The sequence below is a fragment of the Telopea speciosissima genome, chromosome 10, assembly GCF_018873765.1.
Source record: "Telopea speciosissima isolate NSW1024214 ecotype Mountain lineage chromosome 10, Tspe_v1, whole genome shotgun sequence".
In the NCBI taxonomy this organism is placed as follows: Eukaryota; Viridiplantae; Streptophyta; class Magnoliopsida; order Proteales; family Proteaceae; genus Telopea; species Telopea speciosissima.
In genome coordinates this window covers 37,579,687-37,602,746 of record NC_057925.1, presented here as the reverse complement: position 1 = coordinate 37,602,746, position 23,060 = coordinate 37,579,687, and the positions used below count along the sequence as shown (strand labels likewise).

General features: G+C 38.7%; 1 protein-coding gene across 2 annotated transcripts; it reads right to left on the bottom strand.

Moving 5' to 3' along the window:
* Positions 1–3,790: 3,790 nt before the first annotated feature.
* On the bottom strand, positions 3,791–20,440 carry LOC122641526 (CASP-like protein 2D1). 2 transcript variants are annotated; one of them, XM_043834787.1, is made up of 5 exons: positions 20,200–20,440; positions 20,018–20,129; positions 19,631–19,904; positions 12,647–12,649; positions 3,791–3,803 (listed from the first exon to the last, which is right to left on the bottom strand). In XM_043834787.1, coding segments are annotated over exons 1-4 (543 nt in total). In that variant the 5' UTR covers positions 20,355–20,440; the 3' UTR covers positions 3,791–3,803; position 12,647. The 2 variants fall into 2 exon arrangements, with proteins under 2 accessions (XP_043690722.1, XP_043690721.1); XM_043834786.1 differs by lacking the exons at positions 3,791–3,803; positions 12,647–12,649 and having other exon boundaries at positions 19,595–19,904; positions 20,200–20,439.
* Between the last annotated feature and the right edge of the window lie 2,620 nt (positions 20,441–23,060).

The following is a 23,060-nucleotide window of genomic DNA, read 5'->3' as shown; positions in this document are numbered from 1 at the left end:
GGAACCATTAGGAAGCATTACAGGACGTGAAATGGTGTTGGCAGTGTATGAAGAAAATAAGGAGAGATCAGAAGCTATATGATCGGTTGCGCCTAAGTCAAGAATCCAGGTTGCAACCGAGTTCATGCAATAAGAAATACCTGCAAGGCTGACTAATGGGTGGTCACCAGGAGGAAGTAGCATTAAGAGCTGTTGAATCTGAGTTGTTGTAAGAGAGGGCACCGAAGGTGAGGAAGTCGCAGCATCAGTAGCGACAGCAAGAGCCTACGGTCTAGAAGAGCGCGACTGAGTAGTGCGAGGCACACTAGATCCATTCTTGTGAGAACTAGAACGAGAAGTCCACCATTCAGGAAATCCATTTTTTTTAAAACATCATGATTCGGAGTGGCCATCCTTATCGCAGTAGGTGCAATGGTATGTGGGCTTGGAACCAGCAGGTCGCGGGGGCAGACGAGACATCGCCATTGCAGTCTATTCAGGTAGAGTATAGTGAGTACCATGGATGGCGCACTGATGTTCCTCTTGGAGGAGAAGAGAATAAGCCTTGTTGAGAGAAGGCAGTGGGTCCATTAATAAAATATGGCTGCGAACAGCAGCATATGAGTCATTTAAACCTTGAAGGAAATCAAGGAGATGATCTATGGCAAGAAAATATTGAAGTGTCTTCATCGCTCCACAAGAACAGACTGGAAGAGAACGATAGGAGTACAGTTCGTCGCGATAACCTTTGATGGTGGTGTAGTAAGCGGAGATAGAATCGTTCCCTTGAAATGTGTTGATAGGGCGCGGCGGATTTAAAAAATGCATAGAGCATTCTTGGGAGAAAAACGTTCCCGAAGATCGGTCCAGATGGTATGGGCTGAATCAATCCACAAAATGCTATGAGCAATAGAGGAGATGGTGGAGTGAACGAGCCATGAGCGCACCATGCTGTTACAGCGAATCCAATGGGTGAAATCCGGCGAAGAAGCATTCGGAGATGGGAGAGAACCATAAATGAAAACGAGTTTATTCTTGGCCTCGAGAGCCATCAACATCGACTGGTGCCATGTTGGGTAGTTGTCGCCATCCAAGAGAGGGGTGATAAGAGAAGAACCCGACTGGTCATTCAAATGGAGGAAGTAAGGGGAAGCAACAGGTAAGGTGGCCAGAGGGGTGGAAGACACCACCGTGGAATCTGAAGGAAGAGCCATAAGGAAGGTAAGAGAGGATCAAATCCTAGACTGATACCATGATAAGTGTAGGAATCGTGAATTCCAATTGTATTATCTTGAATGAATCAATCCCCAAAGTGGCAATATATGTACAATAATGGTTTCCTATTTTGGTGTATACACGAAAGGTATGTACAGTCATAGTATGATATGATTCTACAGCTAAGGGATATGGATGATATGATATGATTCTACAGCTAAGGGATATGGTCATGAAGTGTCATGTAAACAGAAAGTTTAGATCAATCAACAAAGGCATAATATTCCACGGCCAAGAGCTTTGTGAGGGCTGTGGAATATGCTGAAGAAGCTCCTTTGTTGAAACCCAGACCTCCTTGATCTTAAAATCCATTTTGGAAGCTTGTTGTAGACAAAAAAATTATTGATGTCACTTCCGGCTCCAAAACATGGTACGCCGTCAAAAAACCTGCAATTGCAAAAATGATACTTCCTTGAATCAAAATACAAAAAGCCCAAGCTGAAGAGTCTACACCTGGTTGGAAGATTCCTGCACATATTAAAACAGCAAAATAAAATTGGGGCAGGCTTAAATCATTTATAGAAATTGAAATATCGGGAATCATAATTCTATCACAATTGCTATAGGCATTGAAAGTGGGTGGTGTAAGATTGAGATCTGTGATCCAACGGTTGATGAGAGTCATTGTTCTTATAGGGTCAGCCTTAGCTTTCCCAACAACAACTCTGTTTCTTGAATCCCAAATAAAATAGCAAGTAATTATAAAAACAGAATAAAACCAATTTAGAGATTTTTTATCAAGTTAGCTTTGGGAAAGAAAAGAAAACAGAATTGTTCTAGGGATGGGTGGGAGAGAAGCTCTGTTCTCAGTCTCAAAGGACCAGCAGCCCAGATATGCTTGGCCCAACTACATGATAGTAAGGTATGCCAGATAAATTCTGTAGAATGTCTGCATAACAAACAATCAGAGTCGAGTAGAAGCCTTTTCGAAATGGTTCCTCTTATAGGAATTCCTGCATGTAAAACAGGGTAAAAAAATATTTTAAATTTTGGATATATGGAAAGTTTCCAAAAAAAAATTCCACCGGGTGACACACTTAGAACTTTTTAGTTTTGGAGGTCTTATTTAATCACAATATGACATTTTGTAATTTTTGAAAATTTAAGAAAAATGGTTGAATCTAATAAAAAAGATGATGACTGGATCAAAGGATGGTCAAACAACTTTGAAATCAGTTCAAACTTCATGATTTGATGATTTTCGTCATAAAATTCGTTATATTAAAAACAATGTAAAAATGATTTAATTTTATCATTATTTTATAAAAGATTCTATTTATTTTATGGGATCCACATTCAAAATAAATTATTTTCACACTATTTTTTTTTTTTTTGGTTGAGTCACACAATTGGATAGTACTTGAAACAAACTTTCTAATGACACCTGAGTTGTGAAATTTGATCTTCTGCTATGAAAGCTATGATTTTCAAAGTTTTCAAGATAAAAAGTAGAAATAAAAAAAAATTTTGAAACCAGGTTGATCCGGGTCAACCTGTACCGCCCACCCATGATCCGGATTGAAGCCCATTAGAACTGGCGCGGTACTTGATGGAGTTGGCCCTTGGCCCAAGCCCCCTTCATGTCAGGCAGAACCGACCAAAATCCGGCCCAGAAACATATTCTTTCATGTTTCTTACAAGACCATCTAGAGTCCGGATTGACTCAAATTTGATCAATTTAATCTTCATCATGTTTGGAACTCTTGTTAACCTTTCCAAACAGATTCAAAATTAGTTCAATTAATTCTGTTGATTCATTAAAGGGATTTTATCCCTGTCTCTTGACTTTTAATATTTGTTTTGTATTTTTACTTTGATTTTATCTCATTTAGGTTTTTTAAGATTTATTTTGACATTTAATATTTTTATCTATTTTTATGCATTTTTAGGGTTTTATGTAGTAGAAGGATAGTTATATGATTTTTTTGCTTTTGAAATTTGAATTTTTTTTATTTTTTTTGGTGATCAATTGTTCTCTGTAAATTGGCCTCTAATATCAGTGTATATTATGCATTCTATGTTTGATTTATGTTATTGTATTATTTATCTTTTTTATCACAATGGTATTTTTATAAATAAGCTGATGTAGAATAAGTTTTAGTTATTTCTGCTCTATTTTTACTGATAATAGTAACTCGATATATCTTTTATGAGAAAAAAGATCCCTTCTTGGTGGTGACCCCTACAGTCCTACACCACAGTGCATCTTAAAATGACACTCTTGCCCCCTAGGTGGATACCCAAGCACCCTTCCCCATTGATCCATTGGTGTAGAAATCAAGTGACCAAGCACCGAACTCATGTCCATCTTTTATTTGTTGTAAAATACTTAGTATTTTCACCGAAAAAAAGTACTTTGTTAGTACGACTTTATGCACAAACTTTGTCTTGTAAAGCAAGCAGTTTAGGCCTAATTCCCTTTTTTATTTTATTTAGTAAATTATGACATGCTGTGACATAGATTTAGAATATTTGTTACTTATAATAAAAATACCTAACAAATAAAAAGATCGATTTAACCATGTTGACTAGAGTGACTAACACTTTTTCTAGTCCACAACCAAACTCAAACCCAATCTTACGATAAATTGATTCGAATAAAGTCATTAATTTTTAACATGAGTCCTAAACCTTAATTTTGATAGCGATTCTTAATTCTTTTTTATTTTTTCAAAAAAAAATACCCCCTAAAGATAGGTCATTGTGCCCGATGAATTTTAATCTCAACACCTAGCCACAATAGTCCATATGTAGTAACTACCACTAGGTAAGCGGCACCTTTGGTATTCTTCTGAATTCTCTTCTAGCTCACCAACTAGCTAGAAGGGCACTAAATGACAATAAAGTTCAACATGTCTTTCATTACTGACCTAAGAGTTGGTATCCATATTTCCAAAGGTACCTACTCTTGGTTGTTTCTTGGTTCCCTTTTTATCTGTGGGTTTTTTTCTTTGCCAAATTGCCCGAGGCTTACGTTTTTTTCAATCCAATCGTAGATGTTATGCCAGTCATACCTGTGTTTTTTTTCCCTCTTAACCTCTGTTTGGCAAGCTGTTGTAAGGGTTCTCTGTGCCACAGTGCAGCATGCACCCAGATACATGGGTTTGGTATTCGGGGCAGGGTAGTCATTTCACCCATCCCATGTGTCTGGGCGCAGCCTGCACCCTTGGCACAGAAAACATTTGGCCTTATCTATAAATAAAAGAGGAAAAAGAAGGTTGTCTGATTGTGTAGCCTGCAAGGTATAGCACATGAGCGTGTGAAATTATTACCTAGTCCTTCTGAGAAATAAAAAAATCCAATCCATATATAAGTCCCTACGCGTGCTCTGATTGGCCCGATGTTGGTACAAGCAGTGGTCTCTTGTCCTCAGCAAAGTTTGATTTAATAAAATAAAAAAGGAAAGAAGATCCGGATCCCTTCCAAGTTGCGTGCAGCCTACATCCGGACATAGGAACGTGTGAAATGATGCCCCTGCCCCTTGAAATGAAAAATTCCAGCCCTGTTGATACTCCTGCACACTCTCATTAGTCCCACGCATGTGCAAGGACCATGTAGCTTGGCAGCCATCTTCTGCCCTAAAAAGAAAATTAAAATCATAGCATATTAATTCATAGGGAAAATGTTCTCTCTCTCTCCTCCAACCTCCCTCCACTATTAATGTTGAACAGTCGTGGACATTTGTGGGTTCCCCACACTGCCAGCATCTAGAACCCCCTCCCTAATTCAAAAGTAAAGAAATGCAACTCTATGGAATCTCCCCTATTTTCTCTAACATTTGAAAATAAATTTTCACTCTATTAAAACTTTGGGATTGAGCTCCTTGTCCAGCTGCATAGGATACGCTATCGCCTCCTTGTTTCTATCATTCCTCCTACAATAAGGGTCAAATATGACATTTCATAAGAAAGAGGAGAGATAAACAAAGGGAGGCCCAAGCATATGCTACTCATCCTAGTAGTGTTCTTTTCCCCTAGGAGTTTTTACGATGAAGCCTCCCCCTTTTCTTTTGATCGCTAAAATCCTTGGTGCCATCTTGGATTGTATTGTTTTGAAAGGGGTTGATCCAAATATTTGCACATGGTAGATTTGGCTAGAGCCTAAATTTTGTATAGAGATAGACCCAAGGTCCTTTATTTACATGTCAAATTTTAACTCAAATGGAATTGCTAAGCGGCAAAATAAAGTTTTGAAAATTTATGATGGTAGGATGGTGCATGGAGTAACATTGGCAAGCATCCCCTCTACCAAAACACAAAAAAAAAAAAAAAAAAAAAACATAGGAAATCATAAATAAGAAAAAGTTTTGTACAGCCAACTCAAAATAAAATTGCACAACCCCTAACATCACATTGTTCATGTGAAGGAGTGATATGTCATAAATATCCCTCTCCTTTTTCAAATTCCAAAAGGGGTTTCTTTATTTGCCTAAAACCGCACTCGGGCACTTTAGGGAGGCTTCTCCCAATATTTAATTAAAGAATAAGGAATGTTGCCTGGCTAAGTAGCTTATGCTAGCGCTCCCTATGTGTATCCTCCCTCTTATGAAATGATATATCTGTCCTTATTATGGGAGGAGAGAGATAGGCACAGAGAGACGACCACGCAGTCGGATAGGGATCGGGCTCCTCTCCAAGGAGCACCCAGCCCATGGAGTGTCCAATGAGCATCCAATGGCTGGGATGGCAAGATCCGCACCTAGGCACACATCCCGATGTGGATCATGCCAGCCTAGCCTCTAGATGCCTATCGGAGAGGAGCTTGACGCGCAGACCAGGGAACTCAATCCCTTATAAAATAACTCTAAAATTTGACACTTGACTAATCCAAACCACATAGACAATTAAAATTGCAAAATCAACATTCCATATGGTAAATGAAGATGGTCACTTTGTTAAATCGAAATTCAAAACTGGTTGTGAGAGTGAATTGTCTTTTCAAAAAAACAACAAAAAAAAAAAGGTAAATTACACGTCAACCTTTGGTTTTCAATCGAAACTCAGATCACCCCTGATTTAGACCCCAATATGACAAATTAGTCCCCAACATTAGTTTTATGTTGTTAAGTGATGATATCAGCCAATTATATAAATTTAAATCCCTAAACTACCCTTTACTGGTGTTGATTTATGATTTTACCCTTGTGACTAAAAACCCCTAAATTATATGTGAGGTCTTACTTTTTTGGGTTTTTAAATTAAAACATGGAATCGGAGACCTTCTTTCCCAAATCGTTGAACCGAGAATGGAGAAAACCCATTTAGGGTTTTAACAACCACCATCGCCTCTTGTGGCGACTGAACCAGAGGCTGGCTGCCAAGCTCAGACACGGCGAACGACCGTCAGGGTACGACGGCCATAACCCCGGCCTCAGATGCCGGTGAAACTTAAAAAACAAAAAAACCCCTATGATGTTGAAGTTTTGAAGCCTTTTTGAAGACATTATATGGTCATTGGATCCATACTATAACAACTTTTACTGTTCTGATTTTCTGAAATCAGATTTTTTTTTGATTAGCTGAGGGGGTCTGTTTTTAGGTCTAATTTCAGATCTTCTTCTTCTTTAATTACTTCTATCCTCTCATTAGATCATAAATCTGTTTTGGGGCTTTTCTTACCCTCCTCTTAATGATACAGCAGAAGCAGCAAGTCGGGGGGTTCGTGAAGCACTTGCTGTGCGTGGATAGAGATTGTAGGTGCAGATAACCTTTTGATTTATCAGGTGTTGGCTCAATTTTGATTGGATGGTACTCAAAAGTTTTTCAGTTAGGCACCAGATTTTGGTTAATATGGTTTTGGTGCTTCATTTGGAAACCAGGGATGGTTACTTCCAGCCTTTTCCGAGCCAAAGAAGTGAGAATTTATTTAATTATCTGATCAGAGCAGCTTGCCTATTTGTTCATATGAGTCAGTTGTTGCTTTCATCTAAAAACCATTCATAATTTGTTTTTTTTTCCACATTTTATTTCGTCCACGGCCGAGTGTGATGTCTTGAGAGTAGCAGAATAAAATGTCAGCAGTTGAAATCCTTTTCAACTTGTAAAATATGACCCTTTTCTCTCTCTCTCTCTCTCTCTCTCTTTTCAGTTTTGATTACTTTCCCATTTGGCTGTGGCGGTGGCAACAGGAAGAAGAAGGAGAAGAAGAGCCGAAGAAGTAGAGGGATACCTAAAGTGCATTTTCTAAAAATGTTGGATATCTCAATTGTCACTGTTTATCTTATTATTATTGAGGTTAAAATTGTCATTTTACTTTTTTGTTTGATTTAGATTAATACCGTTAGTTTAGAAGAAGATAGTTGAGTATTTTAAAAAACCAAGGGTGATCTGAGTTTCAATTGAAAACCAGAAGGTGAAGTGTAATTTACCGGGGAAAAAAAAATTAGTGGGCTCACGAGACAATAGGTAGGTATCATGTCATGCACTAATCATGGTGGGGGTGGATCGGTGAAGTCTGATAAAAAGAAGTTATCACCAAACACAGCAACTAGTGTGGTAGACATATATGAAAACGGAAAGTCGAGCGAAATAGTTGAGAACGTAGAGCACTAAATGCTCATGCTACCTTGGGGATTGGCTGTGATAGTGGGACCCTCCAATTACGTACCAACCTCTGTGAGTTGATCTCTACCATTAAATACCATACACCCCTAACACCCAAGTTGTGCGTACGTATTGTATGCAAGTTGCATCAGAAGCATTCAAATCCTTAGCACATACCACTCCCCCTATTAAATAAATGGAAGTAGTTTTCTGTCCGGACTTGCATCAGAAGCATTCAATTCCTTAGCACATACCACTCCCCCTATTAAATAAATGGAAGTAGTTTTTTGTCTGAGAGTGTGGCCTACGCCAGCACTCCCATGAGTCTATCTCTCTCTTTCCCACTCTCATGGATCTATCTCTCTCTTCCCATATGGGAAGGAGAGAGATAGATTCATGGGAGTGTTGGCGTAGGCCACACTCTTGGACAGAGTTATTTTTCCCTAAATATGTAAACTCTGAAGTCCACACCCGTCTCTCTCTCTCTCTCTCTCTCTCTCTCTCTTAAAAAATCCATTGTCACAGTTTCATTGATTCCCCCTAGTCCACATCTAAGGGTGTGAATTCCAAATCTAAACTATTCGATCAAAACTTAATTTAACCGTTTAAATCAGAACTCATAAATAGTTTTTCAATTAGTTCCATTTTGATTTTGAGAATTGAAAATTTTGTTGAATGGTTGGTTTTGGTTTAAGAATTGAAACTTTTTAGACTGTCGATTTTGAACCGATTCAAACGCATATGTTATTGTACCAATTATACATACTAAACTGATTAGTCCTGGCATTCTATATATGCCATGGTTCTAAGAATCGGTATCAGCGAATCCGTATCAGTATCGGCAAAGATTGATATCGATTTCATATTGATCTTGGGCGGTACAGGCCTTTGGATCAAATACCGACAAGATCATATCAACAAAAACTTGCAGGGCCAAACTGAACCGATAAGGGCCAATACAAATATGTTCTAATCGATACTGGGCCAATCTGAGCCAATACGAAGTCGGGTCCCAAAAAATGACATTTGCAAGCTTTACAGACTGATTCCCAACCAATATTGGCCGATCCGGACCCGTTTATCAGATCAGATTGGAAGAAACCGATATTGTCCCTGATACCGATTCCTAAAACTATGATATGTATACTCTCTAGTGTTTTATAGTGGATTTACACCATGTAAATTATTTAAATTGTTTTTATTTCGTAAACATCATAATTTGGACCTAAATGTCATGGTTCAAGCCTTCCAACATCAAAATTTTTTATTAATAAAAATTGAATTGAAATTGTTTAACCGAAATCTTTTATTAATAAGGAAAATTTCTTAGACCACTAGATAAGAACGTAAATTACAAGATAAATAGGTTTTAAATTTGGGTTTACTTATGAAAATGGACCTACCCTAATCTGTCCTAACTGTATTATGCTTTGGTCACAAAGAAGCGGACTGCCCCTTCAAACCCTGTATGGAGTACCTGAAGGCCATTTCTCTACGAGATCCTAATGCTAAGTTAGGATTCATCCCTAAAGCAGCCATTCCTCCGCGACGCACAAGCCTTATCGTTGAGATTTATTCGGTCTATGATGAATTTTTTGACACCTCTAAAGCACAAACCCCAATCCATTAGCCAAACATGGGCTCTTCATCAACTAGAAATGCCATTCCCTACTCCCATCGGAGGAAGTCTGAAATCCTCCAATCCATCATCACTATGGCACTATGTACTGGGCATTCAATTGCCACTTACCTCTGCTAATACTAGAAAGGTCATGCTGGATATTATTAGAAACAACGCATTCCCATTTGCCGTTCCTCTGCAGGAAGTGTCTACCACACACTCAGCTATTAATCTCGTCCCTATACTGCTGCCTAATCAAATGGCAAGCTCCCATTAAGCTAGTTCTTCATCAAAGCGCAAGGATAAACATGTGGTGAACCTTGATGCAGACACACTGGAGTGCATTCCAGCCTTTGATACCAACAACCAAGCAGCCTACTGGAACTTAAAGGGCGGCAGAATTGCGCTTCAAGGAATCCCAATCAACACTCTACTCTTCCAAGGTTGAAACCACTCCTCTTCTGCCTAAGAAGCAAGCTGCAATACTCGAAGCCCAGGACCCACTTGCTCTACAGCTGTTTACTCCTGGAGAAGGCGAGGCATCAAAGAAAACAAATTAATCTGATATCAATTCGGCTGGGATGAATGATTCTGAGGCATCGGTGGCTGGCCAAAAACAGCCACCCAAGGGGAAATGAAAGTCATGGCCTTCAATTGTCGAGGGTTGGGTCACCCTGTGACAAGGCATGAAACTCGTCACTTGCTAATAAAACACAGACCCGATGTTTGTTTTCTTTCTGAAACAAAGTCATCAAACCCTAATCCCCAAATATCTGTAGAGCTTTTTCTCTTCCGAATTATGTTTGTATCCTAGTTGTTAATAGCGCTGGAGGACTGTTGCTTCTGTGGTCGAAAAGAGTTCTTTGTAATGTTCTTTGGAGTTGTAATTGGTGTATCCATGTGGAAGCCAATCTTTTGGATTTGAATGAAACGTGGGTGATGGTGTTTGTTTACTTGAGTTGCAATGATCACATCAAGAAGGGGGTAGAGAGATTACTTCAAATCAGTTGGCTCCATTTAATGACTTCATTAATAGTACTTGTGTCTCGGATATTCCACAAATAGGATACCATTTCACCTGGGATAATAAACAATTTGGGGAGAGGAGGTTTGAAGCTAAGCTGGACCAGTTCCTATCCAATCAGGAGTGGCTTAATCATTACCCTAATGCATGGGTGTCTAATGAAGTTATGGCTACATCGAACCACAGGGTTATTCTCCTCCAAACAGACCACATCCTCCAAAGGAAGACTAGACCTTTTAGGTTTGAGGAGTTCTGGATTCAGGAACCAGCTTTTTTGGATGTGATCTCTAATTCATGGTATTTTACTTAATTAGCCTCCAGGTTCCCCTTCCTTTACCCTTTGTAACAAGATGCAAAGGCTTCAGGGAATTCTCAAAAGGTGGAACAAACACTCTGTTGGTAACATCTTTAAAAGGATGGAAGAAATCAAGTCATCTCTCTCTGCTTTATACATTGTGCAACTTTCTCTCAGAAATTTTCATTGGTTCCTTGAGAAGAAAAGACTCATTGCTCTCTCTAAGAGATTAGCTAACAAGAAGAGATTCTTTGGCGGCAGAAGTCCAGGCTCAGGTGGAATCTAGAGGTGGTTAGAAATACAAAATTCTTTCATCTCTCCACAATAAAGAGAAGAGCTAGGAATGCAATCCAATTCATTAATGCAAATTGAATCAAAGTCACAGATGAGGCTGATTTGGGAAGAGTTTTTGTCAATTACTTCAAGGATATCTATCAAACCCGCAATATCATTAAGGAGGATGAGTACTTCATACCAGTTCAGGGAAGAGTCAGCAGGGAAGATAATAGCTCCCTAAATAGTCCAATCACTGATGCAGAGATCTATCTATCAAATCCATGCCCCTTGACAAATCACCTGGGCCGGATGGTTTTTCAGGTTCTTTCTTCCATAAGTCTTGGTCAATCATTTCAGAGGAAGTTTCAAATTACATCAAGAATTTCTTTAATTTTGGTACTTTCACACTCTCTCTCAATCATACTTTTATCTCCCTAATACCAAAAGTAGATCATCCCTCATCTGTCTCTGAGTTTAGACCTATCAGTCTATGCAACTTTGTCTACAAAATCATTTCCCGGATTATTGTCAACTGTCTCAGACCTATCTTGAATCATATCATCTCATTTAACCAAAATGGGTTCATCAAAGGACGGCAAATTCAAGACAATGTGCTTATCTGTCATGAGTTGTTACATAAGATCAAGACTACAAGGCGTGGAAACAAGGGATACTTTTCTCTCAAAGTGAACATGAATAAGGCTTATGATAGACTGGAATGGAATTTTCTAAAGTACTCTAACTCACATGGGGTTTGATGCTAATTGGATCAATAAAGTCATGTTTTGTGTTGAAAGTACCCAACTGGGAATTCTACTCAATGGCTACCTTCTTTCCTACTTCAAACCTTCACAAGGCATTCGACAAGGAGATCCCCTCTCTTCTTATCTGTTTGTTCTTTGTGCGGAGTTTCTCTCCACTAAGTTTGCCATTGCTTTGTCGGAAAGGAAAATAAAAGGTATTCAGTTGAATAGGGGAGGTCATAGAATTTCCCATATGGCCTTTGCTGATGCTTTTATTATCTTTGGAGAGGCCTCTATGACTGAGGTGCGAGCATTAGATGAAGTTCTCCAAAATTATTGCAGGTATTCTAGTCAAGCAATCAACATCAGTAAAACCAGAGCCCAATTTAACCTCAATGTTGAATCAACATGCAAAAGACAACTGAGGGAGTACTTTCAAATCACTCCCACTTCGACTCTAGATAAGTACCTTGGCATTCCATTTATTGGGGAAAAGTTATCCAAGGCCCACTGCACTGATCTCCTCTCTAGAGTTAATTCAAGACTTCAGAACTAGAAATCTCAATTTCTCAGTCCGACAGGTAAACTGGTACTGGTTCAATCCACTTTATCTGCCATGCCTCTATACACTATGTCTTATTTTAAACTCCCTACTTCTGTTCACAAATCTCTGGATTCAATAAGTAGAAGCTTCTTTTGGTCTAGTAGTGTTAAATCTCTTATGCCAACTATCTCCTGGAATACCATTTGTCTCCCAAAAAGATCCGGGGGTTTAAATGTCAAGCTTTCATCCTTAATGAATCAGACACTATTGGCCAAAAAAGGTTGGGAACTTTTACATTCTCCACTTTCTCTCTGGGCAATGTTCATGAAAGAGAAATACTTCCCTACTTCCTCCTTTCTCCAAGCTCCCTGCAACCAATCTGCTTCATGGGGTTGAAAATCCATTTGTTCAACTCGTGACCTTCTCTGCAGAGGAATCTTTTTTAAGTCGGTAATGGTCGATCCATTAACCCTTGGTTAGACTATTGGATTCCTAACCACCCTCCATTATCTGTCCCTCTTCCCCTCCCTTCTAATGTGCCTCTTACCGTGGAGTCCTTCATTGATCCCTATTCTCTCTCTTGGGACAGAGGTCTCATTTTCCATTGGTGGCCCCCGGATGTGGCATGTGCAATCATCTCCATACCCCTCCCCATATTCCCCTCCGAAGACAAACTCATTTGGGCTGCAACATCTTCTAGTTTGTTCTCTGTTGCTTCGGCCTATGCTTTGGCTTCTAATAGTTATTACACCCAGCCCAACTCATACTAGTTGAGATTATGGCACCTCCCTACCACTCCAAAAATTCAACATCTTTTATGGAATATCCTCCATCAAAGACTTCCGCTCCAAGACCTTCTCAATGCTAGAGGCTTCAACATCAACCCCATGTGTTGTATTTGCAATAATCAACCCCAAACTGCCAATCATTTGTTCCTTCAATGCCAAAACATGGGATCGATTTGGCAACAGGTTGGTTTGTCTGATCTAGCTCAAGGTGGGGATATCAAAGATGCATTACTCAATTTAGTGGGCGCGAGGCACCACAACAGTAGAGATTTTAGAATTAAGGCTGCCCTCTTCTACAACATTATTTGGTATATCTGGAATGCCTATTGGGATTTAATCTTCAGGGACACGGCTTTCAACCCTTCAAGCATCATCCTTAGAGCAACAACAAACTTCAAGGATCTCATTCAAGGTACTCCAAACACGTTACGACGCTGTGACCGACTCTTCAGTTGGATTCCTCCTCCAATTCCTTTTGCAAAGTTTAACATTGACAGAGCTAGTAAAGGCAATCCAGGAAGAGCAGGTATGGGGATGTATGCAGATCCGCTGATTCCTTTATATGCTGCTTCTCTTGGGGTATTGGTTGCAATTATGCTTTGGTTGCAGAATCACTAGCAATAAGACAAGCTCTTCTCATAGCTTCATCTCAGGGAATTTCTTATCTGGTTATTGAAAGCGACAATCTTGTGGTTATTGACATCCTCAATCATAAAGCACAATCAATTCCTTGGAGAATCAAGGCGATAGTCCAAGACTGCTGGAACCTTAGCCACCTCTTTGCTGCTGTGATTTTTAAGCACACTTTTAGGGAAGCAAATAGCACTGTAGACTTTCTGGCTAATTTAGAAGCAATATCCTAAGATGCTAATGTTTGGGAGACTACTGTCCGCCCCCTTGTATTTCCCTTCCTTTGTTTGTAGACTCTTCTGGAACTTTGTTCCACAAATAATAAATTCTCCTTATCAAAAAAAATAAAAAAAAAGGTCTTAAATTTGTTTTACATCTACTACTTTCTAATTTAAAAAGATTTACTTAATCCCCATAGTTGGTTAGTATCATGCCACGCAAGAATAAAATAAAAAACTTCCAAAATTGCCCCAACCTCATTTAACTGTTTTAAAAATCGTGAAATCCGATGAAAGTGCACCTTTATTGTAGGAGTAGAAATCAAAGCTTCTATTACCCTTCCAAAAAACATGAAAAGCTATATCATCTAGTCCAAAGGGAAGTCAACCTTAATTGTTAGAATAGAAAACAATAGAAACCTATTAAATAAATAATAATAAAACAAAAAAATGAAATGTTTAAAAAAAAAAACAAAAAAAGGAAACGTTTAAAAAAAACAAAAAAAACACAAAAAGGATAGTTCACCCACCATCGTAGGGTTCACAAACCCTTCCTAGGGTTTTAGTATGTCCCATATACCCTCTTGATACCTATTCCTGTCCTCTCCCACACCGTAGTGAATAGGATCCTCCATTCACCGTGGGCTGAAGGAAACTCGGAAAAAAAAAAAAAAAAAACAGGTAGAGAAAGTTGGGCGCCCCTTTCTTACTATTGTTACATCATGGTTTAAAACAGATTTTTGGGGCAATTTTGGAAGTTTGCTTTTATTTAAATCTTGCGTGGCATAAGTACTAACCAACTTCGGGGATTGAGTAAATCTTTTTAAAATGGATAGTAATAAATGTAAAACAAATTTGAAATGTACTTATCTTGTAATTTTCGTTCTTATCTAGTAGATCTAAGAATTGTCCCTTATTAATGAACGATTTGATTATGATTTAACCAAAACCAATTAACACCCTTACCCACATTGGTTACCCTTTGAGGGTGTCTTGAGCTTATAAATGGAGAATGGAAGGGGGAGAATGAAAACCCTTCCAGTAGTTACATTTTTGGAGTGTAGATTCTCCCCTTTCCCCCAAAATCCCACATATGTCACTCCTTGGGGCTATCTTGAGCATATAAGTGGGGGAAAAAAAAAACTACATTATAGAGCTTCCTAGCCTTCCCAATATATGACAATCTATTAGAGGTGGATGGACCCAATTACCCAGGTGGATTATCCATTTAAGCCTCTCCATTAACATTACCAGTTTACTACCCCTTCCCAGACGGATAAGCCCTAGCAAAAGGGCCCATTGTAGGGAAAGCTTATTGACAGGTCGCAGTACCAAACATCCCTTCCACGCCCATCTCATTAATATCTCTAATAAATACTAAAGATAAAAGCTGAGGAATCAAAGTGAATCGGTGAGCTTTTCCTTATTTTCTTCTTATGATGCCTTTCTAGTACTAATCAAATTAATACTCACAACCTCCTTTCCTGTTGGGTCGTTGTGGAATTCAATGCTGTTCGTTTTTAAGATCTTTCCCCCCACTCAAAGCCTCACCTCACCTCACCTGTTCTTGTGTTTCTCATAAAGAGATTCTCATGGAACCTCTCTTCCTTATCCTTCATAAATACCTTCTTCACCACCCCCATAACAGTTCCCTCATTTCCTTTTGTTTCTCTTCCTTGTTTCACAATCCATTTTCTTTCAGTCATTTGAGGTTCACTTACATGGGCATCATTGATTCATTTCCTTCTCTCTTTTTTCATGTATGAACTTTGCTTCTTAAGGGTTAGTATGGTTTTTTTTTTTTTTTTGGGTTTGAGATTTAGAATACTACTAGATGAGATAGTGGAAACCAAGAAGAGTGAGAGGGAGTTGAAGGGGTTGGTTTAACGGGATATTGGTCCGGTTCAATTAGAAAGTAGAGTTCGTTAAGATTCGGGCTCTTCTATTTGATTGAGCCGTGCCAATATCACGTGGTGCCGCTTCTAATGACCCAATCCAAGACTTGTCAATTCCATCTCTCCAATGGTTTCTGGGTTGTCTGGTTTTACATTGTTCTTTCGTATTGGGTTTCGATCAAACACCTTATCTTCTACTTTTTTTTTTTCTTTTTATCATTTAGGTTTCCATTTTTTATTACTTTGTGAACTTGATGGCATTTCTTAAAGTTGGCTTTCTTTTGACCCACTAACTGCAATTTTTTGTGCAAGTTTTCAGGTCATGCATGCTTTAACATGATATGGCCAATTGGGTTTTTCTTATTTTTTTTTTTTCACTTGAAGGATTTACTGCTGGAGCTTGGGTTTGGAACTTTGGAAACAGAGGTATGGACCTAATCCCATAAAATATGGAATATGGATTAAGGATTCCATGGCCGACCTGCACCCCAAAAAAAAGATATCTAATCTATCCCTCCTTACTCCCTAGTCCCTAATTCCTGGCTCTGTTTGAACTTCAAAATCATGCTTCGGAAGCACTTTGATGTCAACATTCAAGTGATCATAAATGTAAATACTATTGGCAACTTTCTTTACAGCAACATTTCTTATTAGGCCAACTTGTGATTCAATCATATTTTATTCCTGTTGCTGTTAAAGCATTAACACAAAGTTGGTAGTGGGTACATCTTAGTAGCAGTGTCAGAGCCAGGATTTTGTTTTCAGGGAAGGGATATTGGAGGAGAAGCAAAACTCCAACAATGGGCAGAGCTAGAGGCAAAATCTGGTTCTATCCCTACAACTAAGATTTTCTTCTTCAAAACTGTTGTCTTGTTAGTATATCCTTACACTTTGTATATCATTCCTTTAGCTTCTTCTCTATTGGGACAGAGTCACTGGTTTTTACATAATAGTGGAGCCTATGAATAAGAAAGTTGTTACCACAGCATTATAACAATAGCTAATAAACCTTCCAAGTGGGGGCATGTCTCCTCTCTAATCACCAGGAGGTCCAGTGGGAGAAAATAGAAAATGGAGCCCACAGTCCTCCAACAGGCCCCACACCCCCTTCTTCTCCCCTCTCTCTGTTGAGAGGATCCAAACCCTTGAAGTGGATAATATTCTCAATTTTCCAAAGGGATAAGTTTGTTAGAAGGTTAGGTACATCCAACATTGTAATTTTTGTTATCAAAGTTAGAAACTTTAGATTTTAAAACATCAATGGCTACTTATTGAGCTTTCTTTCATGGCTTTTTAGGAATGAATGAATATACAATGCCTTCAGTACGAATTTTGTTAACTTTGTGGACAAGTTTCTGACATCATATAGTAGTTATTGTTTTGTTTCAAATAGATCTGTATCTGCCATTTCAATTCTACCATTGTTCGCTGTAAGAGAACCCAGTTCACTGCAACCTGGCTTGCCAAGCAATCAAGAAAGTGATCAAGAAACCCATCTGTGTACAATGGAACACATGGATCAGGTACAAGGCTGACCAAGGATAAAGAAGAGAAAAAGGGTCCAATCTTATTCTTTCTCTGTTTATCAGAAAAGGAACTTACCATCCATCTTAACCTACAGTTGTGAATTACAATTAGACAGAAATTTTGATCTCTCAAGTCTCTCATTGAGATTGAGTGCCTTTAAACTGTATATCTTTGCATTCATAACCCTTTGTTTTGTAAATATCTTCATTGACTTGTATAAGTATTCATAGCCTGTTTTACTTTTAAGTTCTCAGGGGGACCACTTATTCAATTAGGACCAGCATCTCTCTGCCTCTGTGGTTGAATAAACATTTTGCATGATCATAAAAGAACAAGGAACTTGATCAAAACAGCAGCTTCCTTTCCTTTCTTCTATATTCTTTATTTCATTCTCTTGCTCCCAAAATGCCAAGGAAAAGAAGAAAAGAAGAAAAGAAGAAGGCTTGTAGGTTAAAGAGCTCAAATGAATCAAGCAAACTTTGTTGGGTTTCCACAAGACAGGCGGAAATAATAATCCCACATCTGATGTGAGTAGTCCAATGTGGAGGCTTATGGATACGTGGGTACCCTCTCCTTAATGCTAGCTTTAAAGGATGAGTTCTACCCAAGTCCCTAACAAACCTAAGATCAATAGATGTTGCTTCGCTGCTCAACGTTATCGATTCTTTTTCTTTTATTAGGAGTTCGTTAGCTCTGATTGAGTCACTTGGAATTAAGTCTTGATGCTTTGAATTGTTAACTGAGTGACTAAATCATGAGTTTCTAGTAGTTTGGTATTGATTTCTAGTTAATGAATGGGTGAGGTTGTATTGAATACAGATCTGTTTGATTTTGATGTGTTTGTTTGATTTTGGTGTGTTTTGATCTGTTTGTTTCCTTTTGGCTTTAAAAATGCGTCATGCCAAGTAAGGGTCTGGACAGTCAAACTGTCCCACCGATGGCACAATATTATCCCCTTTGACAGGTAGGCCTCACGGCTTAAAAACGCATTATGGCAAATAAGGAAGGCCATAACATATATGCGCATTCCATGACACATCTCTAGACGATGTGATTTTTCATGATTCTACATTGACGACATTGGTATTACTAACAAAAAAAAAACGAGGAAAAAAAATGTTGGTGGGAGAGTTTCCTCTGGTAATATTTCTCAAACATGAACTGTCTTAGAGCTTATCTTGAAAAAATTGGATTGAATTCATTAGTAAATTCATGAGTTGGAGGGCTAAATAGAAAATACGTTTGATTTGTCAACAAAAAGTATTCAAAAGATACCGCAATTGTCCCTTTTGAAATTTAAGGTACTCAAAGTGTGTTTTTCTTCTACCAAAAAATAAAAACAGCGTTCTTTTCTTAAACATTGGGTATCTCTCGTGTAATATATCAAAAAAAAAAAAAAAAAAAAAAACCAGAGAGAAGAACCAATGGCCATCATTGCGGACCCTCTTCTCGACGTTCTCCCCTATGCCTCTTACTCAAAGAATCCTCTCCTAAAAGAATAATCGAATGACATTCCAACATAAAATATAATTCTATCCTAAATCATGCCTCTCACCTTCACCTATTGCCTCGCAGCAATCCAAGTAGAGTGGTATTATTTTTTTGTTAAAATTGTTGAATGGATTTTTCCTTAAACCACAGAAAAGAACCAATGGCCATCATTGCACTTGGATGGATGTTAGAAACAATAAAAGGTATTTCAGACCTACAACATGTAAAAGGAGAATAATGATGACCTTAGATTTGTGGGTGAACCTCTAACAATGGGTGAAAGAAAACTTTACCCCAAATTGTTTGAATGAAATTGATGAATCAATTGAAATCCTACTTTGGTGCTAAATAAATGGCAATGCTATGTCAATAATTGAATTGTCCCACATGCTCGATCTGTTTCAATAATCGAAATCTGACAAGTCGAGTTGGCCAGTTTAGATTGGAATCGGCTGTGATCGATCTTGATTTTGACTGATTCTAGGGTTTTGGTCACTGGATTGCTAGGTTTTCATAACTAATAGCCGTTTCTAGGGCTTTTTTGAACTGATTTGACCCTTGATGCCAATTTTAATAACCTTGCTTACATTGTCAATTAATAGTTTTACTTATAACACCCTCCTTATTAAAAAATGACAATCTTGTTTTCAAGGCTCAATTTAATCTTTGTTCTTCAAAGATTTGAAGAGGGTTGGGGGAGGAGGGGGAGGAGGGGGAGGAGTTTTATCATTTCTCAGGTTACAGCAAAAGAAAAACTACTCTGCAACATGTCACTCATCAACATGAAGCATTCTGTAATTCATTTCTCTCCACTTCTTTGGAGAGAACATAAGGAGGATCAAACTTGCTGAAAACTCTATAAGCTGAGATCAAAGACAAAGCAAAGAAGCAAAACAGGGCTATGGCATGAAGAACCAAAGCTACCTTCACTCTATTGCAGAACCTTCCAAAAGAGCTACAGCCTTCACTCCATGAGACATTTTTATCACCATTATAGGCCAAGTACAGTATCTCTACCACTGCCGCCCCAGATGTGACCATCAGATAAGTAAGAACCTGCTCAAATCCACTCAACAATGGAAATATGTTCAGTACCAAAAAGAGAGACAAGAAATGTCAATTTTTTTAAAAATAAAAAATCTCATTTGGGTGAGTATTAAAGAGGAAACCTGGTCTGAGATAAGGAAGAACCAAGCTTTAGTTAACAGGCATTTGAGCCATGAAGAAACAATAGCCATAAGAGAATAAGCAGCAGAGATGGCATTGATGCAGACCATGTACCTGTGGAAGAAAAATCAAGAGATTTTAAAAAAAAAAGGAAGAATTTTTTGAGAGATTAATTATGGCTTACTTGAGACCAGTGAGGTTGCTAAACTCCAGTCTTCCATAGCTGTTGTTGTCCTGCTTGTTGGTTACAGTGAGCCATATGGATACAACACTGAGAGGTATCACAGAGAGCCTTAGAGAGAGATCTATGAAATTGAGGTGAACTTTTGAGGCCGGCATGCTTTGATCAATAATTCTCAGTTTTGAGTGTAAAGCAAGACAACCCCAAATGCAACAGCAACAGCAACAGCAAATGGGGTTTTAAGAAGAAGATGAGATGAGATGAGAATCGATCACATCGATCAAAAAATTGACTCGATTCCTTGGAGAGACACTTGTGTGAATGGAAAGTAGGAAGGACAAGTGGGGTTGGGGTTCATGTGTTGAAAATGGAACTATGATCTCTAGTGGGGAAGTGGGGAAGTGGGGAAGAAGGGAAGAAATCAATGGTGTTGGGATATAGTTGGAACTTGGAAGTGCGCTTTCTTTATCAGTGAATCGACACAGCCTAAGTGCCTAACTGTAATCATTGGATTGCCTTTATAGGTATTATTATAAAAGGGGGGACCTGGTATTATTGGTATCACATGGTTCGTAAAGAAAAGCTTACCTAAAAATTTAAAATAAAAGGAAAAAACCTAATCCACCAGACCCCATGCATCAGTTAGATTTTTTTTTTTTTAGTAAATTACTCCCCCCTCCCCTTGATTATGCTCTAATAATAAACCCCTCCCCTGAGTATTGAGTAATGATTCTCCTCTCCCTTGTATTAACAAGATTCTATCAACTGTACCTATTCTGTTAAAAATGACTGTTAAGTGATGACATCATCTTAAAAATATTCATTTAAATCCCCAAAATGCCCTTATTTTTGTGATATTTTAATAATACCCCTAACCCTATCAAAACCCTAAAAACATCTCTAGACCATTTCTCCAGTGTGGGTAATGGTCACCACCACCGCCGTCGACCTCACAACGTCCATAACCATTGTCGCATCCACCGCAGAGCAAGAAAACCATCCAATATTAAAGAACGGTTGGTATTTTTTTTTTTTTGGTTGAACAGTTGGTGCTTTCAAGGTTGGGTACTGGAGGTGATGGCAACCTTTCAGATAAGGTGGTGATTCCTGATCATATCCTTTTTTCACTGTTTCTCGTTCTTCTTATCTTTTCTTCTCAGTACTCAGGTCAAATCATAATCTCTCTATCCTGCGCATAACTTCCTAATTTGTTCTTTGTAGTTATTAATCTATTGGTTGTGTTTCTTGTTCTATAATTTTAGATTTCAACTCTGTTTTCAAAATCAATCATCAAAACCCAATCTTTTCACTGTTTTCCAAGAATGTTTCTTCAAGTAGGAATTCAAAATTTCTCAATCTTAGAATCTAACTTTTTTAATTATGTTTTCAAATCTAGGTATCAGTTTGGAATCTTAATTTATCGTTGTTTTCAAAATCAGATCTTTCTACTGATTTCATGGAATCCTAATTCCAACCTGTTTTCTTAAATCTCCCTGTTTTGAATCGAATATTGAGTTTTGAGTTAAACCTCAGAGAGTTGAATGTTGCCTGGTTGAACAGCGTGTGGACTGTGGGACTGTTGGTATCTTCCCTAGCTTCCTCCTTTCCCCCCAGTAAGCCTTCTAATCTCCCTTTTCTCTTTCTGTTCCTTCTTCCTTTTCTTTCTTTTCCTCCTCCTTCCTTTACCTCGTATCATCTCTATTCTATTCTGGCGCTAGTGCTGGTACAGCAAGAGAGGCATCGATCTCCCTACAGTTTCCTCCTTTTAATCTCAAGTTTTGGGACTTCATTATCTAGCAGTGGGCGATCCCTTTCTTCTGAAGCTTTGTTCGAGATCCTGCTGGACTGGGAAGTTTCATTCGAATTTCAGGTCTGGTTCTTCATTCTACCGCCAGATCTAGTTTTAGTCTCCTCCGGTTCCTTTGTTGTTGGTTGTTCCGACATTATAACTGTTCTATTTGGGAGGACTAGTAGTGGGGATCTCTCACTTCATATTCAACCTTGACCATATGGCAGTTTGAACATCTGAATTCTTGCTGGACTTCGGTCTGGAATTATTCTGTTGCGTGGTGATATGTTGTGTGTGTCTGAGTTATCATTTCCTCACCATGGAGACCCTTTGCATTAGTGCGGCAGGAAAAGGGCAAGGAGAGAGCATGAGTGGGGACGGTGAGAGCGGTTGCGTTGGCAGCAGGGTGGGGGCAGAGTTGCAGGAAAGGGATTGTAGGAGGAGGAAGAAGAAGGAGGGGGTAATATAGTCTTTTCCTATCACTTAACAGTCCTTTTTAATGGAATGGGTACGGTTGATAGAATCTTGTCAATACAGGGGAGGGGAGAGTCATTACTCAATACCCAGGGGAGGGGTTTGTCATTAGAACATAATCGAGGGGAGGGGGGGATTAATTTACTCTTTTTTTTTTTATAAACTGATTTATTAGCGATGGAACAACGTTCCAGAAGAGTCTATAAACAAAGGGATGAAAATACAAGGAGGAGGATGTGAGAGCCAAGTTGTTGAAAGTTGAGAGGACGCTGCAGAGGTGGCAAAGACATCCGCAGTGGCATTGCCTTCTCTCAAGGTGTGATAGAACAGAACATCCTCGAACTGGTGAAGGAGGTTCCAACAATCACGGACGATAGAATCATTATATCTTGTATGTGTCTAGGGTTAGAATTTCCTGTGGGGGAGTGTGGGCCTTGTGCATGTTCGAGGACCACTCCTCATATGAAATGACCTCATTGCCCTCCAATGTATAATACTCTTTTGTTGAATCTCGTTGGTGCACTCCTGTATCGCTTGCTCAAAAACCCTCTTCCTTTCTGTATATAAAAAGGGAGAGGGATGGGTATGCTAGCAGTATACC